General features: G+C 42.4%; 2 protein-coding genes across 2 annotated transcripts; both read right to left on the bottom strand.

Moving 5' to 3' along the window:
- Positions 1–371: 371 nt before the first annotated feature.
- LOC306942694 (uncharacterized protein) lies at positions 372–13030 on the bottom strand (the record flags this gene model as incomplete). Its single annotated transcript, XM_079528703.1, has 7 exons — positions 372–1752; positions 4702–4870; positions 5346–5434; positions 5950–6041; positions 7751–8608; positions 12549–12647; positions 12961–13030. 7 exons carry the CDS (start codon positions 13028–13030, stop codon positions 1594–1596), a joined length of 1536 nt encoding a protein of 511 aa, XP_079384829.1. The 3' UTR covers positions 372–1593.
- Positions 13031–16288: 3258 nt separating this feature from the next.
- Positions 16289–23151, bottom strand: lgals3b (lectin, galactoside binding soluble 3b). Its single transcript, XM_079528197.1, has 7 exons — positions 23055–23151; positions 21500–21522; positions 20982–21072; positions 19617–19924; positions 19325–19413; positions 17542–17716; positions 16289–16633 (listed from the first exon to the last, which is right to left on the bottom strand). Exons 2-7 carry the CDS (start codon positions 21503–21505, stop codon positions 16475–16477), a joined length of 828 nt encoding a protein of 275 aa, XP_079384323.1. The 5' UTR covers positions 21506–21522; positions 23055–23151; the 3' UTR covers positions 16289–16474.
- Between the last annotated feature and the right edge of the window lie 255 nt (positions 23152–23406).

Genomic DNA, 23406 nt, shown 5'->3' with positions numbered 1-23406 from the left:
CTTTAATGCGTGGCCCCCTGCGCCCTTAATATTTCACCAAAACCAGAGCAGAACTCCCACCACGGGACTCGGGCAATCAATTAATACAGTTGCAACCACTATATTAATGGCAAGTATTTCATACAGCTTAAGTTAAAACAAATCCCTTTAAGGACAGTCTATGAGTAAATGTACTTAAGTTAATTCCAATCACTTGTCTCTATACACATATGACGGGGGAATTGGCATAACAACTAAAATAAACAGCTGTGTGAATAATTTTACCGATTTCTTAAAGGTACAGTGACAGTAGTACAGACAGATGCTTTTTTTAAACAAACAACTTTATTGAAGACATATATATATATATTTATTTTGTGTAACTTGGGAGTGACACAGACACACTACAGCACCATTGGCAGGACAGTTTGTCACAGACAAAATAGGTTGAATTTCAAAAGACGAGTTATATCGGTATGTAATACCGATGCATATCGGTAGACATTTGATTGATTGATTGATTGATTGATTGATTGATTGATTGGCGTATTTGCAGTACTGTAATTCTGCAACAGTTTGCAGAATTACAGTACATTTCAAGCACAACTCAATACAACTGTGGACGACACCATAAAGCATTACACTTGCTTACAATAGGGTCCACCATTTTCAATTAATCAGAATATTTAGAGACAGGAAAACAGGAAATCATCATAAAAGTAGGTAAAAAGGGAAAAAACATATACAGTGAGGGGAAAAAGGGATGGGTGGGGGATTCAGATTTTACCCGGGCCAGTTTCGAATTGCAGCCGTCCGCAGGTGCACGGTTTTGAAGGAGTCAAGGGATTCACAAGTCTTAATGACTGTTGGTAGGGCGTTCCACATTTTGGTGGCATAGGAGCGAAATTAATTTAGTCCCTTGTTCGTGCCGAATGTGGGTTGCACATGGTCCGTTGAACTCCCTCTGCTGTTGTGGGTGTGGACTTTGTTGACATTAAGGAAGTATTTACAGTACGACAGGTACATGGGTATCTTGGTGGTGTAGCGAATCTTGTGGACCAGACCCATTGCAAGATGCTGTACTCTGTCGTCAACCTAGGTAGGTCATTTCAACTTTTCGTGTGATAATATTGTCACCCACTGGATTCAGTTTTTCCTGGTACGATATGACCCGATATGCCAAATGAGGCCATATCGGTGGTCTACATATCGGTGGTCGACATATCGGTGGCCGATATATCGGTCGCGACTTGTCAACTGGCCAACTTTACAATCCTGATGACTACAACACAATGACTACAACATGACGTAACGATATCATCCTGATGACTACAAAACAATGACTACAACATGACGTAACGATATCATCCTGATGACTACAAAACAATGACTACAACATGACAACAAGATGCTGTACTCTGTCGTCAACCTAGGTAGGTAATTTCAACTTTTCGTGTGATAATATTGTCACCCACTCTATCCAAAAAAGAATGGATTCAGTTTTTCCTGGTACGATATGACCCGATATGCCAAATGAGGCCATATCGGTGGTCGACATATCGGTGGTCGACATATCGGTGGTCGATATATCGGTCGGGCACTAGAGTGAGGTCATCAAGGCAGTCTGGTCTCCGTCACAGAGCTGAGCGTCAGGTCTTTGTTCAGAACCAGACGCGTGATGGACTGCAGGTTGTGCATGCGGTGCTTGAACGCCAACAGATGAGCGCCATTCACGGCCACGTTAAACTCCTGGTTGGTGCACATGACCTTAATCTGACAGGACACAACACAAGGACATACAGTGTTATTTATTGACACTGTGGGGAAATGTGGTTATTTTGTGGGGACACCCGGCCGTCTCTCCTCTGCAGTGCTGGCAATTAGGGCTGTGAAGTGGCAGCGGTGGCCGAACGGATTGCGGAGCGGTCTTGATACCGGAAGGTCGCCAGTTCGAATCAGCGGTCCGACACGTTAAAATTACCACAGCTGAAGTGCCCTTGAACAAGGCATTGAACCACTACGATGAAATGTGTTCTATGAGCAGGGCCTGGCTGGAAACAAGTTATTGAGCTTAGCCCAGATACCCTGGGTAAATATAGTAATCGTTTCATTTCATTTCATTTCAATCTTTGGGTGTCCCACGATTCGATTCGATTCCGATTCTTGGGGTCACGATTCGATTCAAAATCGTTTTATTAGCATTAGCATTTTTTTCCAGATTCAAAACTATTCTCTATTCAAAATGATTCTCGGTTCAATACATAGGATTTCATCACGATCTACTCCAGCCAACTGAAGTGACTATACTACAGTAACTTGAAAATGACTGAAGACATGATGTTTACTGTGATTAGGGTAAGCTTACATTTCATATCACAAACACCATGTAGTGAAAACTCCTGTAACTAACCAGAAAAAAAAGAACATGACGTAACGATATCATCCTGATGACTACAAAACAATGACTACAACATGACGTAACGATATCATCCTGATGACTAGAAAACAATAACTACAACATGATGTAACGATATCATCCTGATGACTACAAAACAATAACTACAACATGATGTAACGATATCATCCTGATGACTACAAAACAATAACTACAACATGACGTAACGATATCATCCTGATGACTACAAAACAATGACTACAACATGACGTAACGATATCATCCTGATGACTACAAAACAATGACTACAACATGACGTAACGATATCATCCTGATGACTACAAAACAATGACTACAACATGACGTAACGATATCATCCTGATGACTACAAAACAATGACTACAACATGACGTAACGATATCATCCTGATGACTACAAAAAAATGACTACAACATGACGTAACGATATCATCCTGATGACTACAAAACAATGACTACAACATGACGTAACGATATCATCCTGATGACTACAAAACAATGACTACAACATGACGTAACGATATCATCCTGATGACTACAAAACAATGACTACAACATGACGTAACGATATCATCCTGATGACTACAAAACAATGACTACAACATGACGTAACGATATCATCCTGATGACTAGAAAACAATGACTACAACATGACGTAACGATATCATCCTGATGACTAGAAAACAATGACTACAACATGACGTAACGATATCATCCTGATGACTACAAAACAATGACTACAACATGACGTAACGATATCATCCTGATGACTACAAAACAATGACTACAACATGACATAACGATATCATCCTGATGACTACAAAACAATGACTACAACATGACGTAACGATATCATCCTGATGACTACAAAACAATGACTACAACATGACGTAACGATATCATCCTGATGACTACAAAACAATGACTACAACATGACGTAACGATATCATCCGGATGACTACAAAACAATGACTACAACATGACGTAACGATATCATCCGGATGACTACAAAACAATGACTACAACATGACGTAACGATATCATCCTGATGACTACAAAACAAAGACTACAACATGACGTAACGATATCATCCTGATGACTACAAAACAATGACTACAACATGACGTAACGATATCATCCTGATGACTACAAAACAATGACTACAACATGACGTAACGATATCATCCTGATGACTACAAAACAATAACTACAACATGACGTAACGATATCATCCTGATGACTACAAAACAATGACTACAACATGACGTAACGATATCATCCTGATGACTACAAAACAATGACTACAACATGACGTAACGATATCATCCTGATGACTACAAAACAATGACTACAACATGACGTAACGATATCATCCTGATGACTACAAAACAATGACTACAACATGACGTAACGATATCATCCTGATGACTACAAAACAATGACTACAACATGACGTAACGATATCATCCTGATGACTACAAAACAATGACTACAACATGACGTAACGATATCATCCTGATGACTACAAAACAATGACTACAACATGACGTAACGATATCATCCTGATGACTACAAAACAATAACTACAACATGACGTAACGATATCATCCTGATGACTACAAAACAATAACTACAACATGATGTAACGATATCATCTTGATGACTACAAAACAATGACTACAACATGACGTAACGATATCATCCTGATGACTACAAAACAATGACTACAACATGACGTAACGATATCATCCTGATGACTACAAAACAATGACTACAACATGACGTAACGATATCATCCTGATGACTACAAAACAATGACTACAACATGACGTAACGATATCATCCTGATGACTACAAAACAATGACTACAACATGACGTAACGATATCATCCTGATGACTACAAAACAATGACTACAACATGACGTAACGATATCATCCTGATGACTACAAAACAATGACTACAACATGACGTAACGATATCATCCTGATGACTACAAAACAATGACTACAACATGACGTAACGATATCATCCTGATGACTACAAAACAATGACTACAACATGATGTAACGATATCATCCTGATGACTACAAAACAATGACTACAACATGACGTAACGATATCATCCTGATGACTACAAAACAATGACTACAACATGATGTAACGATATCATCCGCTCCCGACCGGATCACATGCTAATTTTGTAACACAGACCAGGCAGGAAAGCCTGGTGACGCGAGGTTAAGGAACCCCTGGTTGAGAAGCAGTGCTGTAGATTAGAAAGTCTCACCTCAAATGCCTGTCCAGCAGTGAAGGGGAAAGTGGCTTCATCCTGCTCTTGACCCCACCGCCCCACCTGGAGGCTGTTACAAATGACCAACTGTCTGCTACCTTGGTTAAAACGAGGGTTGAAGTGGAACGCGATGTCTCCGTTCTCGGTCATGAAGTCTAGCTCGAACCTGATCGCTCGCACGCACACACACACACACACACACACACACACACACACACACACACACACACACACACACACACACACACACACACACACACACACACACACACACACACACACACACACACACACACACACACACACACACACACACACACACACAACATGGGGTCCGGGACAGGAACCCTTAGGGGGTCCTCAGAGTTACTACAGGGGAGCCACCAACTCTTTGTGTCATATGAACGTTTTTTTGTTGTTGTTTTTTTACATAAACCACTTTAGGGTAACATTCGCAGAAAATAGCAGATCAATTCGTACAACACTGAGGATGGTGCTGTCAAACAAGTCTATGAAACACAATTTTATACAGTATGAATAGTCATGGGGGTCCCTGCTTAATTTCTCTCAGCTAAGGGGTCTGAAAAAGCACCCCCCCCCCCCCCCCCCCCCCACACACACACACACACACACACACACACCTGTGAGGGTTGGGTTTGACGTTTCCACGGATGGTGATCAGTAGTTTGTCGTACACTCCGTTCCTCAGGGTGTGATAATAAGGAATTGCCTGCATGTCAGAAACAAAGCAAGGGTCATTATAGGTAAAAACACTACGATTTGAATGATAATATAACATGAATATAACCGTATTTGTTCTTCAAAACCTTGAACTCAAAGTACACTATATTAGTTCCATTGATCAAAAGCCGGAACAATCAATTGAATTAAAATAAAATGCACGCGGGCTACCCATCCGATCACTTAACAGTAAAAAAAATCACACCCGTGTGAAGTGAGTGGTGCAACTCTGTGTGGGGGTTCCCGGGGGGGAGGGGGGGCTCCAGACCCCCAGGAACGTTCCCAGGGGGCTGGGCCGGTTCCGGCGTGCCGTCCCGAGTCCGAAACGGTTGAGAAATGACAGAGTTAAACAACCATGCTGTTTTCGTGCTCATACATACCCAGCCAGCCAGCCAGCCAGCTACCCACACACATAAGTCCGTAAGGGAGTGGTTTGCACCACTCAAAAATAAAAACACACGGCACGCACACACACATGCACAGCACGCGCCAAACAGCTCCTACCAAGCTTTCCTGAGGGGCAGTGGGGATGGGGCCTTGTCCAGGAGCAGCAATGGGCCATCCTCCGGGGGCACTGGGCTGGCCCTCCCGGTTTCCTAAATGAGAAGCGGTATGAATGTATACACAGTTTGAATAAACAACCATCCTGAGCCAGAGGCAAGTCCTGACAGCTCACCGTCCGTCACACACATGACAAGGCAAGGCGAACGGATTCGTATGATAATCAAGCGATAAGCACCCGTAGGTTACTTATCAGTCGAATGCAATCGAGCCAGCAGGCTCGCCTGGAGCCGACTGGCTGCGATTAGGAAACGTGTCGCGTTGTCCGACTATTACTAAGCCTAAATCTAACCTATCCAATATAGCGCCGTCCATGGCAGCTGTGGTAACTGCACTCTGTAACTGTACTACCGAAACATGTTTACATCATAATGTATGGCAATAAAGGCTTCTGATTCTGATTCTGATTAACATCAGTCTTAACCGGCCCGTAAGTCCCCTAACCTCATATCAGTCTTAACCAGCCCGTAAGTCCCCTAACCTCATATCAGTCTCAACCAGCCCGTAAGTCGATCCCCTAGCCTCATATCAGTCTTAACCAGCCCGTAAGTCCCCTAACCTCATATCAGTCTTAACTGGCCCGTAAGTCCCCTAACCTCATATCAGTCTTAACCGGCCCGTAATTCCCCTAACCTCATATCAGTCTTAACCGGCCCGTAAGTCCGTTTCACAATGTTTTAGCGTCAGTGGCAGTAATTTCACTTCCGTGTTTCCTAATCGCAGCGGAGAATACATGCAGTCGGTATCAGATCTACAGCAGATCTACAAGATCTACATGCAGTCGGCTCCAGGCGAGCCTGCATGCTGGCTCGAGGTCAAGATCAAGTGGGTAGCAAGGCAGGTTCATTTGTATAGCACACACACCTCACACGCAAACACAATCCTAAAGTGCTCTATATGAAACAGACTAAATGAAAAGAACATAGAAAGAAAAATATATATGACAGACAGACAGACAGACAGACAGACAGACAGACAGACAGACAGACAGACAGACAGACAGACAGACAGACAGACAGACACCTCCCGGCCCGGTGGCAGACCTGGATTGGACAGTCTGGCAATAGAGCACCGAAGTCAAGCAGCTATAACAGGGGCCAAGCAATAAGGAGAAAAAAATATGCACAATAAGCCATAGAAACATGAGCATTTTAAATAGCTGACTGTAACCTACACCTCAGGAAAACTATACCTAAACCTAACCTTAACCCTAATACTGACCTCAAACCTCTGAGAGGACCCTGGAGAATACTTTCAACAACACAAAACACCCTTTGTTTCGGTGAGTGAGTAACAAAGTAGTTTTGTTTATTTTTTACTAACTACACACACACAGCAGTGGAAATGTCTTTCCATGTGCAGCAGAGGCGCCTGGCAGGGCATTAGTGAGAACTCGCTAACACTCTGCATGGACCAGGGCTAGGAGGGTGTGTCACTCGTCCCATCTAGTACCCAGGAAGGGTGGCCCTTTGGACGGGTCGAGCAGCCGAGCGACAGACCCCTCCTGTACCTGGAAGTGCGCCTCGCTTATTGTGGGTATTGCATATAGTCTTTTTTGTATTGCTGCATTCCTCTTATCCTCATGCAGCCATAATCTTTTTCCCTCTACCATACTGCAGCATTTCGCAAAAACGACTACATGGTTAAGCCAGAACTGCAATATTTGGCGGAAGAAGAAAAAAAACAAACATACAAATACCATAAAGGACCTTTGGGCCTATATGGTGCAGTATTTTTGTCTTACCTGCATTCGTGGCATTGAGTCTCTCAACTTCCTGCTGCAAGTAGTCTCTCTCTGCTGCCAGGTCGTCCTGTCTGGCCTCTAACCCATCTATCTCTATTGTGCAGTTTTCATAAGTGCTCTTTAACAGATCTCTGTCAGCGGTGACGTTGTCATAACTACCTCTTAGCAAGTCAATATCTTCTAGCAAATAAATGGAAGTAACCTGGATGACATCTACTGTGATTTTACAAAAATAGTTGTAAGCCTGCCTCCATGCCAATTCTTTCTTTTTACTCCCGTGATCAACCTCCAACTGTTCTTTCTCGCTTTTAGTGGTGTTGTGAGTGTCCTCCAGTTTTCCAAACTCAGCAAGCAAGGCCTCGTAGCTGATCAGTAACTGCTCCCTGGCTCTGGTGACATTGTTGTACTTGTTCTGTAACACATCCCTCTCTTTAAACGCTGAGCTGTAACTGGTCCGCAACTCATTTCGTTGTTTTGCGGCTGAATTGTAATTGGTTTGCAACAGGTCTCTGGCTTTAGTCAAGGCATCATTATTGGTCTGTAAACGATCCTGGTTGGCTTTAAGCTGGTCTCTCTCTTTAGTTAGAACACTTTTGTCAGCCTGCAATTGTTTCTCACTAGCTTTAAGTGTGTTTCTTTCATTTGTCAGGGCGCCGTTTCTTTGTTTCAGGACATTGATTTCGGACGATACTCTGTCTTTCTCTCTCTGTAAGTCACCGTTGCTGCTCTGCAAGTGGGCTTGAGTGTTCTGCTGCTCATGTCTCTCTTTGATCACGGCGTTCAGGTTGGTCTGCACGTTGTCTCTTTGTTTGTTTAAGGCGTTGTAGTTGTTTTGCAGATGTTGTTCTGCTTTCCTGGCTGCAAAAAAAAGAGACAGTATAGACTGATAAACTTAAAGGGAAACTTAACCCTTTTTGCAAAAAAATATATGTTAATGACGTTTAGAACACTTTCCTGGGGGTCTTTATGTTTGTAATATGTGGTTTTAGATATTTTAGATTTTAGCAGTGAGCCCAGTGTCTCTGATGTCATGGACACTGGGCTCACTTACTTCCTGGACTACATGTTGTCTCAGTAAGACAGCCCTCTCCCTATCCACAAGGAGGAGCAGTGCACCAAAGCATTATGGGAATTGTAGTTCAGGAAGGAAGTGAGCCCAGTGTCGATGACATCAGAGACACTGGACTGGACTCTGCTAAAATCTAAAATATCTAAAACCACAAATTACACACATAAAGACCCCCAGGAAAGTGTTCTAAATCTTCTAAACATCATTAACATATATATTTTTTTAAAAGGGCGAAGTGTCCCTTTAAGGAACCGGACCAATGTTAAAAGCTGAGTTTGCAAAAGAAGAGTTAATATGACAATGTAATTACAGTACAATACATGTATATACAGTAGTCATTTGTGGGAAAAGAACATTGAATGTAAAATAGTCTAGTCACCGATTATAATACGACCCCGTGTTTTAGGATATTTCCATTGGAGAGATGACTTCTGCACACCCGGTAGGTTTGGAGCAGGTGCGATGATGACGAGGCATATACAATGTTGAAGGAGGGACACCCGCACACCGCCACTTGCTGGGTTCAGAGATTTTTATTAAAGCAAAGCAACGTTTCGGTCTTGCGACCTTCCTCAGGCTTAATTCAAGAATGGGCTGACATTGTCACTAAATACATTTCAGACAGTCTAAACAACCAATCAAAATGCATGTAATTATCTCAACAGTTAACAGCTGTGAAAAACCTTGTCATGTGACTTAAGGTGCAGTGTTACTGTGAACATTCCTCATATATCATTGTCAATAGCAGAAAACAATAATACAGGGAAAGAGAATTTATACATAAATGTCATGCCAGATAACATACAAGGAAGACATAATTAGATAAGCAATTGAATGTCACATATAAGATCCTACTCTGTAAGAGTGGAAAAGAATAAAATAATTAAAAACATAGCAACTGAAGTGCCTATAATACCGGCTGGTCAAGAAGTTCAGATCAACAGCTTTTATAGCATAACATTTAATAGGAGTTCATCATTAAGCCCTTTAGGGTGTAAGGTTTGTAGAGTGTGGATCCAGTAGGCCTCACGTTGTTTTAACAGGGTATCGTGGTTACCACCTCTTCTTGGAAGTTTGACTTGTTCTATACCAACAAAGCGAAAAGTGGAGATGTCATGTTTAAGATCATTGAAATGCACTGCAACAGGGTATTCACGGTCATTTCTTCTGATCGAACTCTTATGTTCACTCATTCTCTGTTTTAACTGTCTAGTAGTTTTGCCTATGTACGCTAAACCACAGGGACATTTGATCATATACACCACATGGGTTGACACACAAGTAATAATACTGTTGATCTTGAACTTCTTGCCAGTATGAGGATGATTAAAAAAGGAGATCTTGTGAGTATTACCACACTGGGCACAATGACCACATGGATAGTTTCCCTGTGGGAGAGGACTTAACAGGGTCTGTCTGAGTGAGACCTGGGGAGATTGAAAGTCAGAGTGTACAAGCTGATCCTTTAGATTCCTACCCCGTTTAAAGGAAAATAGGGGTGGGTATTTAAATAGTGTAGCCAATTCAGGGTCAGAGGTTAAAATATGCCAATACTGTTTAAAGATAGCCTTTATCCTATTTGAATAAGGAGAATATGTAGTAACACATGTAACCAAAAACTTCTTCTCTTTTTTCTGAGTAGTTTTCAAAAGCTCAGAACGAGGCTTATTTAAAGCTAATGTGTACGCTTTGTCAATACATTCAAGTGAATGACCTCTTTGGACAAACTTGGCTTTCATCTCAGATGATTTATCAATAAAATCCTCATTAGAGGAACAAACTCTTTTCAGTCTGTAAAACTGACTAATGGGTAAAGACTTGATGAGAGCGGGGGGGTGGTTGCTGGTGGCCAGTAATAAAGTATTACGATCTGTTTCTTTCTGATAGAGGGTTGTAGACAGGTTACCTTCATTCACTATTATCCACATATCTAGGAAGTGTACTCTTGATTGGCTACATTCTATAGTGAATTTGAGATTAGAGTCAAAGCCATTCAATAATGTCAAAAAATGTTGAATTTCGTCTGAGCCACCTTTAAAGACACAGCATATGTCATCAATGTATCTAAACCATTTAACAATGTTTTGTTTGTACATGTTTTTTTCAGAATTATAGACATATTTAAATATGTCTATAATTCTGAAAAAAACATGTAATCTGAGTTAAAACAGAGAATGAGTGAACATAAGAGTTCGATCAGAAGAAATGACCGTGAATACCCTGTTGCAGTGCATTTCAATGATCTTAAACATGACATCTCCACTTTTCGCTTTGTTGGTATAGAACAAGTCAAACTTCCAAGAAGAGGTGGTAACCACGATACCCTGTTAAAACAACGTGAGGCCTACTGGATCCACACTCTACAAACCTTACACCCTAAAGGGCTTAATGATGAACTCCTATTAAATGTTATGCTATAAAAGCTGTTGATCTGAACTTCTTGACCAGTCGGTATTATAGGCACTTCAGTTGCTATGTTTTTAATTATTTTATTCTTTTCCACTCTTACAGAGTAGGATCTTATATGTGACATTCAATTGCTTATCTAATTATGTCTTCCTTGTATGTTATCTGGCATGACATTTATGTATAAATTCTCTTTCCCTGTATTATTGTTTTCTGCTATTGACAATGATATATGAGGAATGTTCACAGTAACACTGCACCTTAAGTCACATGACAAGGTTTTTCACAGCTGTTAACTGTTGAGATAATTACATGCATTTTGATTGGTTGTTTAGACTGTCTGAAATGTATTTAGTGACAATGTCAGCCCATTCTTGAATTAAGCCTGAGGAAGGTCGCAAGACCGAAACGTTGCTTTGCTTTAATAAAAATCTCTGAACCCAGTAAGTGGCGGTGTGCGGGTGTCCCTCCTTCAACATAGGATATTTCCATTGGAAATTTATATTCAGCACAATAGGGTACATGTATACAGTATAGGTGCATGTTAATATATGACAATGTAATTAATTACATGTATATACATGTAGGTACATGTTAATATATGACAATGTAATTAATTACATGTATATACATGTATAGGTACATGTTAATATATGACAATGTAATTAATTACATGTATATACATGTAGGTACATGTTAATATATGACAATGTAATTAATTGCATGTATATACATGTATAGGTACATGTTAATATATGACAATGTAATTAATTACATGTATATACATGTATAGGTACATGTTAATATATGACAATGTAATTAATTACATGTATATACATGTAGGTACATGTTAATATATGACAATGTAATTAATTGCATGTATATACATGTATAGGTACATGTTAATATATGACAATGTAATTAATTACATGTATATACATGTAGGTACATGTTAATATATGACAATGTAATTAATTGCATGTATATACATGTTAATATATGACAATGTAATTAATTACATGTATATACATGTAGGTACATGTTAATATATGACAATGTAATTAATTGCATGTATATACATGTAGGTACATGTTAATATATGACAATGTAATTAATTACATGTATATACATGTAGGTACATGTTAATATATGACAATGTAATTAATTACATGTATATACATGTAGGTACATGTTAATATATGACAATGTAATTAATTACATGTATATACATGTAGGTACATGTTAATATATGACAATGTAATTAATTACATGTATATACATGTAGGTACATGTTAATATATGACAATGTAATCAGTGACTTACAACGGACTCCTTGCCCGATGACCCCGGCCAGCAGAAGAACACACAGCAGCCCCAGACACACTGCAGCCGTCCTGAAAGGTCTCTTTCTCAACTCATGAACTGGACCATGGGAAGCAGAGCAAAGATAGAACAATAAAATAACTAGACTCTCTGTGTGTGTGTGTGTGTGCGTGCGTGTGTGCAAAGTTCTATAAACTATAACATTTCTATAAAACAAACACGTTCTGATGAAAAATATTCTTCCTTTAAATGTATCCTGTAGGCCTACTTGGGTGATTATCTTTAAGTTTAAACATAGTGTATTGAGGTTTTATTTCACTTGGGTATTTATTTTTAAGATTAGTGTCTTCTCTCAAATAGTGATTTAAAAACATTTTTGTTTATTATTCCATTTTTGAATGAAGGTGTGTACCTGTTAGCTTAAACTTGCTTCCATCTGCAGTAAGCGGCCTGTAGCTGTTCTGACTGTCGTCCATGTCCATGGTCGTCAACAAGGTAGCTTTTTTTTTTTAAATTTGAAATGGTCAAAGAAATGTCAACTGAAAAGACAACAAATCAATTACCTGGACCTGGAGAGCTGAGAACAGATGAGGAGAATGATTCCCCTGTTGGTGCACGCATTTAAGGTTGTCCGAGGGAACAGTGGTAAAAATGACTACAGTACACCATTTCATGATCTTGGTGTAAGCCCCCCCCCCCCACTTCAAGAAGTTGAGAAAGCAGAATTAGAAAACTTGCTGACCTCAACAACTTAGATCAGTGCACTGAACTTGTGTGCACTGTTCCGCGGAAGGGTGTCAATGTTGTCAGTTACTGGGAAGCCTGATCGAGGTTCCTCAAATTCCACAGAAAATAAGAGTTAGAATCTCAATAAGGGTAACTTAGTGTATATAGCAGCTTGCCTGATCGAGTGCCCATATAATCATGTGTCATCATATTTCAGTTAAACAAGTAAGGCCTGGGTTTAATCCATTTTGGGCGGGAACCCCTTCTGGTGTTTTAAGCATTATATTATGCGTTAGCTATTGAAAAATAGCAGATCTACAAGCTCATACGAGCTACGAGCTTGTAGGTCTGCAATTTTTGAAAAATCGTGAAAATATGGCTCAAATCTTTGAATATATGTTATTTCAGATTTTTAACTCAAATCTTTGCATCTGGGGTGACCCTGGAACAACATATGTTCAGATGGGGGTCCGCAGCCTAATACAGATAATTCTGGGGGTCCTTGACATGAAAAAGGTTGAACACCACTGACATAGAAACATGGGTTTTTCAGAAAACTGTTAGGATTTAGAAGCCTTTTTTTAATCGACCTCAGTCCAAAATGGGTTAATATAATTTGTTGCACGTAGTATAGTGCAATGAATGAAATCAAGCCCTTAACATGATCTAATTGCAATATTTGTATTAGCTATTAAACTCATCCATGTATGGGTGATGATATGCACCCATACACATACACATGATGGGGAGTACATACACACTAAAATGGAGAGAATTAAATTAAAATAAAACAGAGATTTTTGCATATCAGTGGTGTTAGAAGTATATTTTTTACTTAAGTAAAAGTACCAATACCACAATAAAGAAATACTTTCATGTTAAAAGAAAAAGTCCAGCATTGAATATTAGGTATTGGCATCAAAATATGCTTACAGTACCAAAGTAAAAGAACTAAAGCTTTTCAAAATCTGTCAAACGGTTTGAAAATAGCTGATCTACAAGCTCACGTGTTGCAAAATGAGGAGAGATGTTTTGTGAGCTTGTAGATCATGTATTTCCAAACAGATGAGGTGTGAAATAGGGCACAAGTGAAGTACCAGTGTTTCCTATGAGTAGAAGTATAAAGTATTGAAAAATTGACATACTCGAGTCATAATTGTACTTAAGGAAGTACTTAGATCATACTTGGCTCACTTGGCTCTATACACATACTGTATGAACGGGGAATTGGCATAACAACTAAAATGAGGAGGAAATGAAATAAGAACAAAACACTATCGATAAAAGAAATGGAAAAAAGTGCTGATGGCTGTAAAATCCAAAATGACACCGATGGCTAATGTGAAGTAGGAGTGAGTGAGGTAGGGCCCGAACCATATAAACGGTACCAATAAACGATAGAGAGAGGCGACAATCACCGATAAGCAGTTTTAGAGAGGGGACAATCACCGATAACCAGTTTTAGAGAGGGGACAATCACCGATAACCAGTTTTAGAGAGGGGACAATCACCGATAACCAGTTTTAGAGAGGGGACAATCACCGATAACCAGTTTTAGAGAGGGGACAATCACCGATAACCAGTTTTAGAGAGGGGACAATCACCGATAACCAGTTTTAGAGAGGGGACAATCACCGATAACCAGTTTTAGAGAGGGGACAATCACCGATAACCAGTTTTAGAGAGGGGACAATCACAGATAACCAGTTTTAGAGAGGGGACAATCACAGATAACCAGTTTTAGAGAGGCGACAATCACCGATAAGCAGTTTTAGAGAGGGGACAATCACCGATAACCAGTTTTAGAGAGGGGATAATCACCGATAACCAGTTTTAGAGAGGGGACAATCACAGATAACCAGTTTTAGAGAGGGGACAATCACCGATAACCAGTTTTAGAGAGGGGACAATCACCGATAACCAGTTTTAGAGAGGGGACAATCACAGATAACCAGTTTTAGAGAGGGGACAATCACCGATAACCAGTTTTAGAGAGGGGACAATCACAGATAACCAGTTTTAGAGAGGGGACAATCACCGATAACCAGTTTTAGAGAGGGGACAATCACCGATAACCAGTTTTAGAGAGGGGACAATCACAGATAACCAGTTTTAGAGAGGGGACAATCACAGATAACCAGTTTTAGAGAGGGGACAATCACAGATAACCAGTTTTAGAGAGGGGACAATCACCGATAACCAGTTTTAGAGAGGGGACAATCACCGATAACCAGTTTTAGAGAGGGGACAATCACCGATAACCAGTTTTAGAGAGGGGACAATCACCGATAACCAGTTTTAGAGAGGGGACAATCACCGATAACCAGTTTTAGAGAGGGGACAATCACAGATAACCAGTTTTAGAGAGGGGACAATCACCGATAACCAGTTTTAGAGAGGGGACAATCACCGATAACCAGTTTTAGAGAGGGGACAATCACAGATAACCAGTTTTAGAGAGGGGACAATCACAGATAACCAGTTTTAGAGAGGGGACAATCACAGATAACCAGTTTTAGAGAGGGGACAATCACCGATAACCAGTTTTAGAGAGGGGACAATCACCGATAACCAGTTTTAGAGAGGGGACAATCACCGATAACCAGTTTTAGAGAGGGGACAATCACAGATAACCAGTTTTAGAGAGGGGACAATCACCGATAACCAGTTTTAGAGAGGGGACAATCACAGATAACCAGTTTTAGAGAGGGGACAATCACCGATAACCAGTTTTAGAGAGGGGACAATCACAGATAACCAGTTTTAGAGAGGGGACAATCACCGATAACCAGTTTTAGAGAGGGGACAATCACAGATAACCCGTTTTAGAGAGGGGACAATCACCGATAACCAGTTTTAGAGAGGGGACAATCACAGATAACCAGTTTTAGAGAGGGGACAATCACCGATAACCGATATGCAACCGAGCTGGAATGAAAACAGGCCTTTTTTCTGCATGGATTGTGCAAAGAATTTTATCCATTATGATTATGTAAAGGGTACAGTAACAGTAGTACAGACAGATGCTTTATTTAAACCAATGACTTTATTGAAGACTTACATATATTTATTTATTTTTTAAAGAGTAGTTCTGAGTGACACAGACTCACTACACTGCTACCAGCACCATTGGCAGGACAGTTTGTCACAGACAAAATAGGCTGAATTTCAAAAGAACTTCCAAACAAGAGACGAGTTCATCAAGTCAGTCTGGTGTCGGTCACAGAGCTGAGCGTCAGGTCACCGGCCACATGCAGACGCGTGATGGACTGCAGGTTGTGCATGCGGTGCTTGAACGCCAACAGATGAGAGCCATTCACGGCCACTTTAAACTCCTGGTTGGTGCACATGACCTTAATCTGACAGGACACAACACAAAGACATACAGTGCACGCACGCACGCATGCACGCGCACACATGCATGCGCATGCACACACACACACACACACACACACACACACACACACACACACACACACACACAACACACACACACACACACACACACACACACACACACACACACACACACACACACCATGAAAAGTTTGAAAACACAGCACACAAATCCACATGGGCACACAAACAGCCCACCACGGCAGAGGTTGTGGGTTTGAATCCGCTGTGGTAATGCCGGCGCTGTCGAGCAAATACTCTATACGAAGACAATTCACCATTTGTCATCCTTCTGATTTGTCCCTGACTGACTAACCAGCAGGCTCTTTCTGCCTTGTTTATGTTGAATTTACTAAAAAAAATATTTTTTAGAAAAAACTAAAATCAAACATGATATGCCCAGTCACCATGCTCCACCTGTGATGTTCCTTCTTACTGACACAAAGTTTAAAATAAGAATTGAATGCACAGAATATCAATACGAAGCAACTGAAAAACTGGTAATTTCAATGGTAGTGGATGTAGAGGATTTTTGTCCAACCACAAAACGGCAACCAATGGGTGCGAAGAGGGGCACAAGTTGTGCCCCTCTTCGCACCCATTGGTTGCCATTGTGCGGTGTGCCGCACAACCATGGGCGGGACTTGACAAAGGGTGAATTGTCCCGTGTGTTGTTCGGGGCAGGGAGGCTATGCATTACAGGCCATGGACCCTCATTTGATTCAATGTTCATCTCTGGACATCTACACTGTGAAACCCTCAGTGTTCGTTTAACTCTGAGTGTGCAAATGGAACCAAATGGACCCGTAAATGGGTCCTCAGGGAACCCCTGCATGGTTGAGAAGCAGTGCTGTAGATTAGAAAGTCTCACCTCAAACGCCTGTCCAGCAGTGAAGGGGAAAGTGCTGACTTCTCTCTCCTCTTGGGCCCACCTCCCCGCCAGACAGCTGTTACGAACCATCGCCTTTCTGCTGCCGGCCTCTTTAAAACGAGGGTTGAAGTGGAGCGGGATGTCTCCGTTCGCAGTCAGGAAGTTCACGCTGAACCTGATCGCGCACACGCACACACGCATGCACACACGCATGCACGCACGCACACACGCACGCACACACACATGTACACACAGAGTCAGGATACACAACAGGGGGTCAGGAACCCTTAGGGGGTCAGGAACCCTTAGGGGGTCAGGAACCCTTAGGGGGTCAGGAAACCCTTAGGGGGTCAGGAACCCTTAGGGGGTCAGGAACTCTTAGGGGGTCACCAACTCTTAGGGGGTCAGGAACCCTTAGGGGGTCAGGAACCCTTAGGGGGTCAGGAACCCTTAGGGGGTCACCAACTCTTAGGGGGTCAGGAACCCTTAGGGGGGTCAGGAACCCTTAGGGGGTCAGGAACCCTTAGGGGGAACCCTTAGGGGGTCAGGAACCCTTAGGGGGTCACCAACTCTTAGGGGGTCAGGAACCCTTAGGGGGTCAGGAACCCTTAGGGGGTCAGGAACCCTTAGGGGGTCACCAACTCTTAGGGGGTCAGGAACCCTTAGGGGGTCACCAACTCTTAGGGGGTCAGGAACCCTTAGGGGGTCAGGAACCCTTAGGGGGTCAGGAACCCTTAGGGGGTCACCAACTCTTAGGGGGTCAGGAACCCTTAGGGGGTCACCAACTCTTAGGGGGCCAGGAACCCTTAGGGGGTCACCAACTCTTAGGGGGTCAGGAACCCTTAGGGGGTCACCAACTCTTAGGGGGTCAGGAACCCTTAGGGGGTCACCAACTCTTAGGGGGTCAGGAACCCTTAGGGGGTCACCAACTCTTAGGGGGTCAGGAACCCTTAGGGGGTCACCAACTCTTAGGGGGTCAGGAACCCTTAGGGGGTCACCAACTCTTAGGGGGTCAGGAACCCTTAGGGGGTCACCAACTCTTAGGGGGTCAGGAACCCTTAGGGGGTCAGGAACCCTTAGGGGGTCACCAACTCTTAGGGGGTCAGGAACCCTTAGGGGGTCAGGAACCCTTAGGGGGTCACCAACTCTTAGGGGGTCAGGAACCCTTAGGGGGTCAGGAACCCTTAGGGGGTCACCAACTCTTAGGGGGTCAGGAACCCTTAGGGGGTCAGGAACCCTTAGGGGGTCACCAACCCTTAGGGGGTCAGGAACCCTTAGGGGGTCAGGAACCCTTAGGGGGTCACCAACTCTTAGGGGGTCAGGAACCCTTAGGGGGTCAGGAACCCTTAGGGGGTCACCAACTCTTAGGGGGTCAGGAACCCTTAGGGGGTCACCAACTCTTAGGGGGTCAGGAACCCTTAGGGGGTCACCAACTCTTAGGGGGTCAGGAACCCTTAGGGGGTCACCAACTCTTAGGGGGTCAGGAACCCTTAGGGGGTCACCAACTCTTAGGGGGTCAGGAACCCTTAGGGGGTCACCAACTCTTTGTGTGATATTAAAGTTTTGTTTTTTACATAAACCACTTGTGGGGAACATTCACCGAAAATAGCAGATCAATAAGTTCACATTAACATGAATCCAACATCCAAAGATCATGTGTAAACAAACGGAACATATTAATTCAGTAGTGATGATGGTCCTGTCAAACATGTCTATGAAGATATCGATGGAATCTACCCCCACCCCCCCCCCCCCCACCCCCCCCACACACACACACACACACCTGTCAGGGTTGGGTTTGATGTTTCCGCAGATGGTGATCAGTAGTTTGTCGTACACTCCGTTCCTCAGGGCGTGTTCATAAGGAATTGCCTGCATGTCAGACAAGGTCATTATAAGCCTGATGTAACATGATTAAACTGTATTTCTTCTTTAAAACCTTGAACTTAAAGTATACTATACTTTAAGTAACTATACTTAGTAATTGATCCAAAGGATTAAAATAAATCCGATCACTTATCACATACTTAAAACAGCAAAAAGAAATTAATGTACACACGCCAAACAGCTCCTACCAAGCTTTTTTGAGGGGCAGTGGGGACGACTGGCATTGGGCTTTGTCCAGGAGCAGGACCGGGCCATCCTCCGGGGGCACTGGGCTGGCTGGGCTGACTGGGCCATCCTCCGGGGGCACCGGGCTGGCTGGGCTGACCGGGCCATCCTCCGGGGGCACTAGGCTGGCTGGGCTGACCGGGCCATCCTCCGGGGGCACTGGGCTGGCTGGGCTGACCGGGCCAGGTGGGGTTTGGACTGGGGCCTCCTGGCCACTGTGGCTGACCTCCAGCTTGACCTCCAGGCCATGTCGGGTTAGCAGGTTGACCTCCTAGAAGGCAGCAGTGTTAGTAGAGAAGTAGTCTCGCATGGCATAACTATTCCACAATCTCTGAATGCTATACAGAGTCTGGAACGACACCTCCTGAATGCTATATAGAGTCTGGAACTACACCTCCTGAATGTTATATAGAGTCTGGAACTACACCTCCTGAATGTTATATAGAGTCTGGAACTACACCTCCTGAATGCTATGTAGAGTCTGGAACTACACCTCCTGAATGCTATATAGAGTCTGGAACTACACCTCCTGAATGTTATATAGAGTCTGGAACTACACCTCCTGAATGTTATATAGAGTCTGGAACTACACCTCCTGAATGCTATATAGAGTCTGGAACTACACCTCCTGAATGTTATATAGTCTGGAACTACACCTCCTGAATGTTATATAGAGTCTGGAACTACACCTCCTGAATGTTATATAGAGTCTGGAACTACACCGCCTGAATGTTATATAGAGTCTGGAACTACACCGCCTGAATGTTATATAGAGTCTGGAACTACACCTCCTGAATGTTATATAGAGTCTGGAACTACACGCTTCCGTAGCTCCAGACTGTATGACAGAAGCATTTATATTTTACTCATGATCAGAGCTTCCGTAGCTCCAGACTGTATGACGGAAGCTTTTGAAAAATGCGAGAGGCAACAGTCTGGCAATGCGATGCGAGACTAGTAGAGATGTGACCATTTTGGAAGTGGCATGTACATTTGACCACAGTCCGGAAGAGGCATTCCTTATCAAGGAGGTCTTAAGGATTACAAATGTAAAAACAGCCTGTGTTCATATTTGGAGTCCTCGGTAATAAATCAGTTGTGAGAGGCCTGCAGATTGCAGGAATGAGAGCTATAATGCATTCATTGGCTAAATTCTGTTCAGTGTCTGTGATAATTGGCACACATTGAGGAGCCGACCATGCTTCCTGTACCCGTGATCTGTATCCTGAAACACTTGAGTTTCCCAAGTTTGTGCATCTACTGTCGTTTGTGTTCAAGAAGTTCTTGTTAAAATGTGAACACAAATAAAAGATGTTAAATGTTTGAACCTGGCCACTGAGGCTGGGCGTTTCCTCCTGGCCAAACAGCACCCCCTGGTGCCTGGTTATTACCACTACCATCTCCTAGAGCATCAGCAAGCTGGTGAGAGACAGACAGACAGACAGACAGACAGACAGACAGACAGACAGACAGACAGACAGACAGACAGACAGACAGACAGACAGACAGACAGACAGACAGACAGACAGACAGTATGTGAGACCATTGCCATTGTCATGTTGATGGAATGTAATAAAATATGGAGGTGTTATCCTCAAATATTAAAATCTATTCAACCCTGCCCTGGATGGGAATCATGTTACTTTGTGTGTGTGTGTGTGTGTGTGTGTGTGTGTGTGTGTGTGTGTGTGTGTGTGTGTGTGTGTGTGTGTGTGTGTGTGTGTGTGTGTGTGTGTGTGTGTGTGTGTCCAAAAATACAAATACTCAAGTAAGGTACAGATACTCAAAAAACATGTACAGTGACGCCAACTGCATGGGAGGTGACAGTGAAAGAAGCAGGACTTACATTCATGTTTGGCACGTTTCGATCTGAAAACAAGACAGAGGTTAAACAGAGTTAGAATAAAACGCAACTCCTTTTATGCTCAAAACACTTGACAGCTGTGGTCAGCTGTTAACTAGTAGTATTTACATTAGCATTAGTGGTAGAAGTTGTAGTAGTACTATAGTGCAATTAGTGCATGCATAATTTAGATCCATTAAATGCCATTGGTCTCGTGTGCACACATGGGAAAACGTTTAGTATGAAATCCCCTCCCGGATTCCTAAATGACAAGCGGTATGAATGTACACAGTTTGAATAAACAACCATCTGAGCCAGAGGCAAGTCCTGACAGGTCACACACCTCACACACCTGGACAAGGCAAGGCAGGTTCATTTGTATAGCGCACACACCTCACATACGCAAACACAATACTAAAGGGCTCTATCAGAAATAGACTAATGAAAAGAGTATAGAAAAAAAAATATATATAAGCAAGTATTAAAAAGCCAAACATGATAATATGATGGGGGTGAGGTTTAGTGAACTGACACACACACACACACACACACACACACACACACACACACACACACACACACACACACACACACACACACACACACACACACACACACACACACACACACACACACACACACACACACACACACACACACACACACACACACACAGGGGTCATTGAGGGGAGGTCAGCGGGCCCCCAGCTAAATGAGGCACAGTGTACAGTTGTATGTACACATTTAAGCCCCATCTTATTTTTTTGACAAATCTGCTCTCTTCTCTCACAAACTCTTTTCAGATGGGGTTTCCGTATAGCCATACTGGAAAACGAAAGTGTGAATTTGTTTTTCTAGGTCTTGTTCCGACATGCATCCTCTGACTAACTAACTCCTGCTTTATTCTTAAAATGATAATTAGGAGTTACATGAATAATACATTCAGCCAGACTGCCTAACTGTTGCAATGAATCAGACAGACAGACAGACAGACAGACAGACAGACAGACAGACAGACAGACAGACAGACAGACAGACAGACAGACAGACAGACAGACAGACAGACAGACAGTTTTTAAGTTGCTCGATTCAGTATTTAGATATTTGATATTCATTTTAGCTGCCCGCCCCCTTCCTATACAAACCCATTGTAACTTCTAACTCCATTCTAACCATGTTATATTCATCGACAGACAGACAGACAGACAGACAGACAGACAGAATATAGACATATATATATAATCCATCTGTCAGTTGTTGGACCATCTAGTTTGTCTAGTGTCGTCCGAGCAAAACAGGAAAAACCTTTCCTTCCACAAACATGTATTTGTCTCTCTCTAAAACTCCTGGAATGTCTCAGCTTATACGAATGACTTCAACTCTACTGTGACACGGTCGCTGTTCCTTTAATTTAACCATTTCAAGAGCCAAATCAACACTTTGAGGTTTTTGCTGCGTTATTGTAGCCTATATTCTGTTCTAGGATCTATAGTGTACATGCTAGTATACGCTAGCAAAGGAGCTAGGAGCTATAGGAATGAAAGGAGAGTGATCTTACCTCAGAGCAACACACACACACACACACCAATGTTTCCTGTGAGAGAGTGACTGTGTGTCATGGGAGAGGCGTGGTGTATATATACAATACACACCACTGACCACACCTCTGTGTGTGTGTGTGTGTGTGTGTGTGTGTGTGTGTGTGTGTGTGTGTGTGTGTGTGTGTGTGTGTGTGTGTGTGTGTGTGTGTACCGCCCAACAGGGTCTCATCTTTCACCTGGAACGGAGGTATTGTTTGGATTTTTATTTTTTTAGTTTGTTTAGAACTTTGTAACTTTTAGTTTGAAAACTTTTTTTTTCTCCTTTTTTCTTTTCCTTTTTTCTTTTCTTTTTTAAAATACATGCCAAAA

This window comes from Electrona antarctica (assembly GCF_951216825.1).
Source record: "Electrona antarctica genome assembly, chromosome: 18".
Taxonomy (NCBI): Eukaryota; Metazoa; Chordata; class Actinopteri; order Myctophiformes; family Myctophidae; genus Electrona; species Electrona antarctica.
This window is presented reverse-complemented; position numbering and strand designations above follow the sequence as displayed.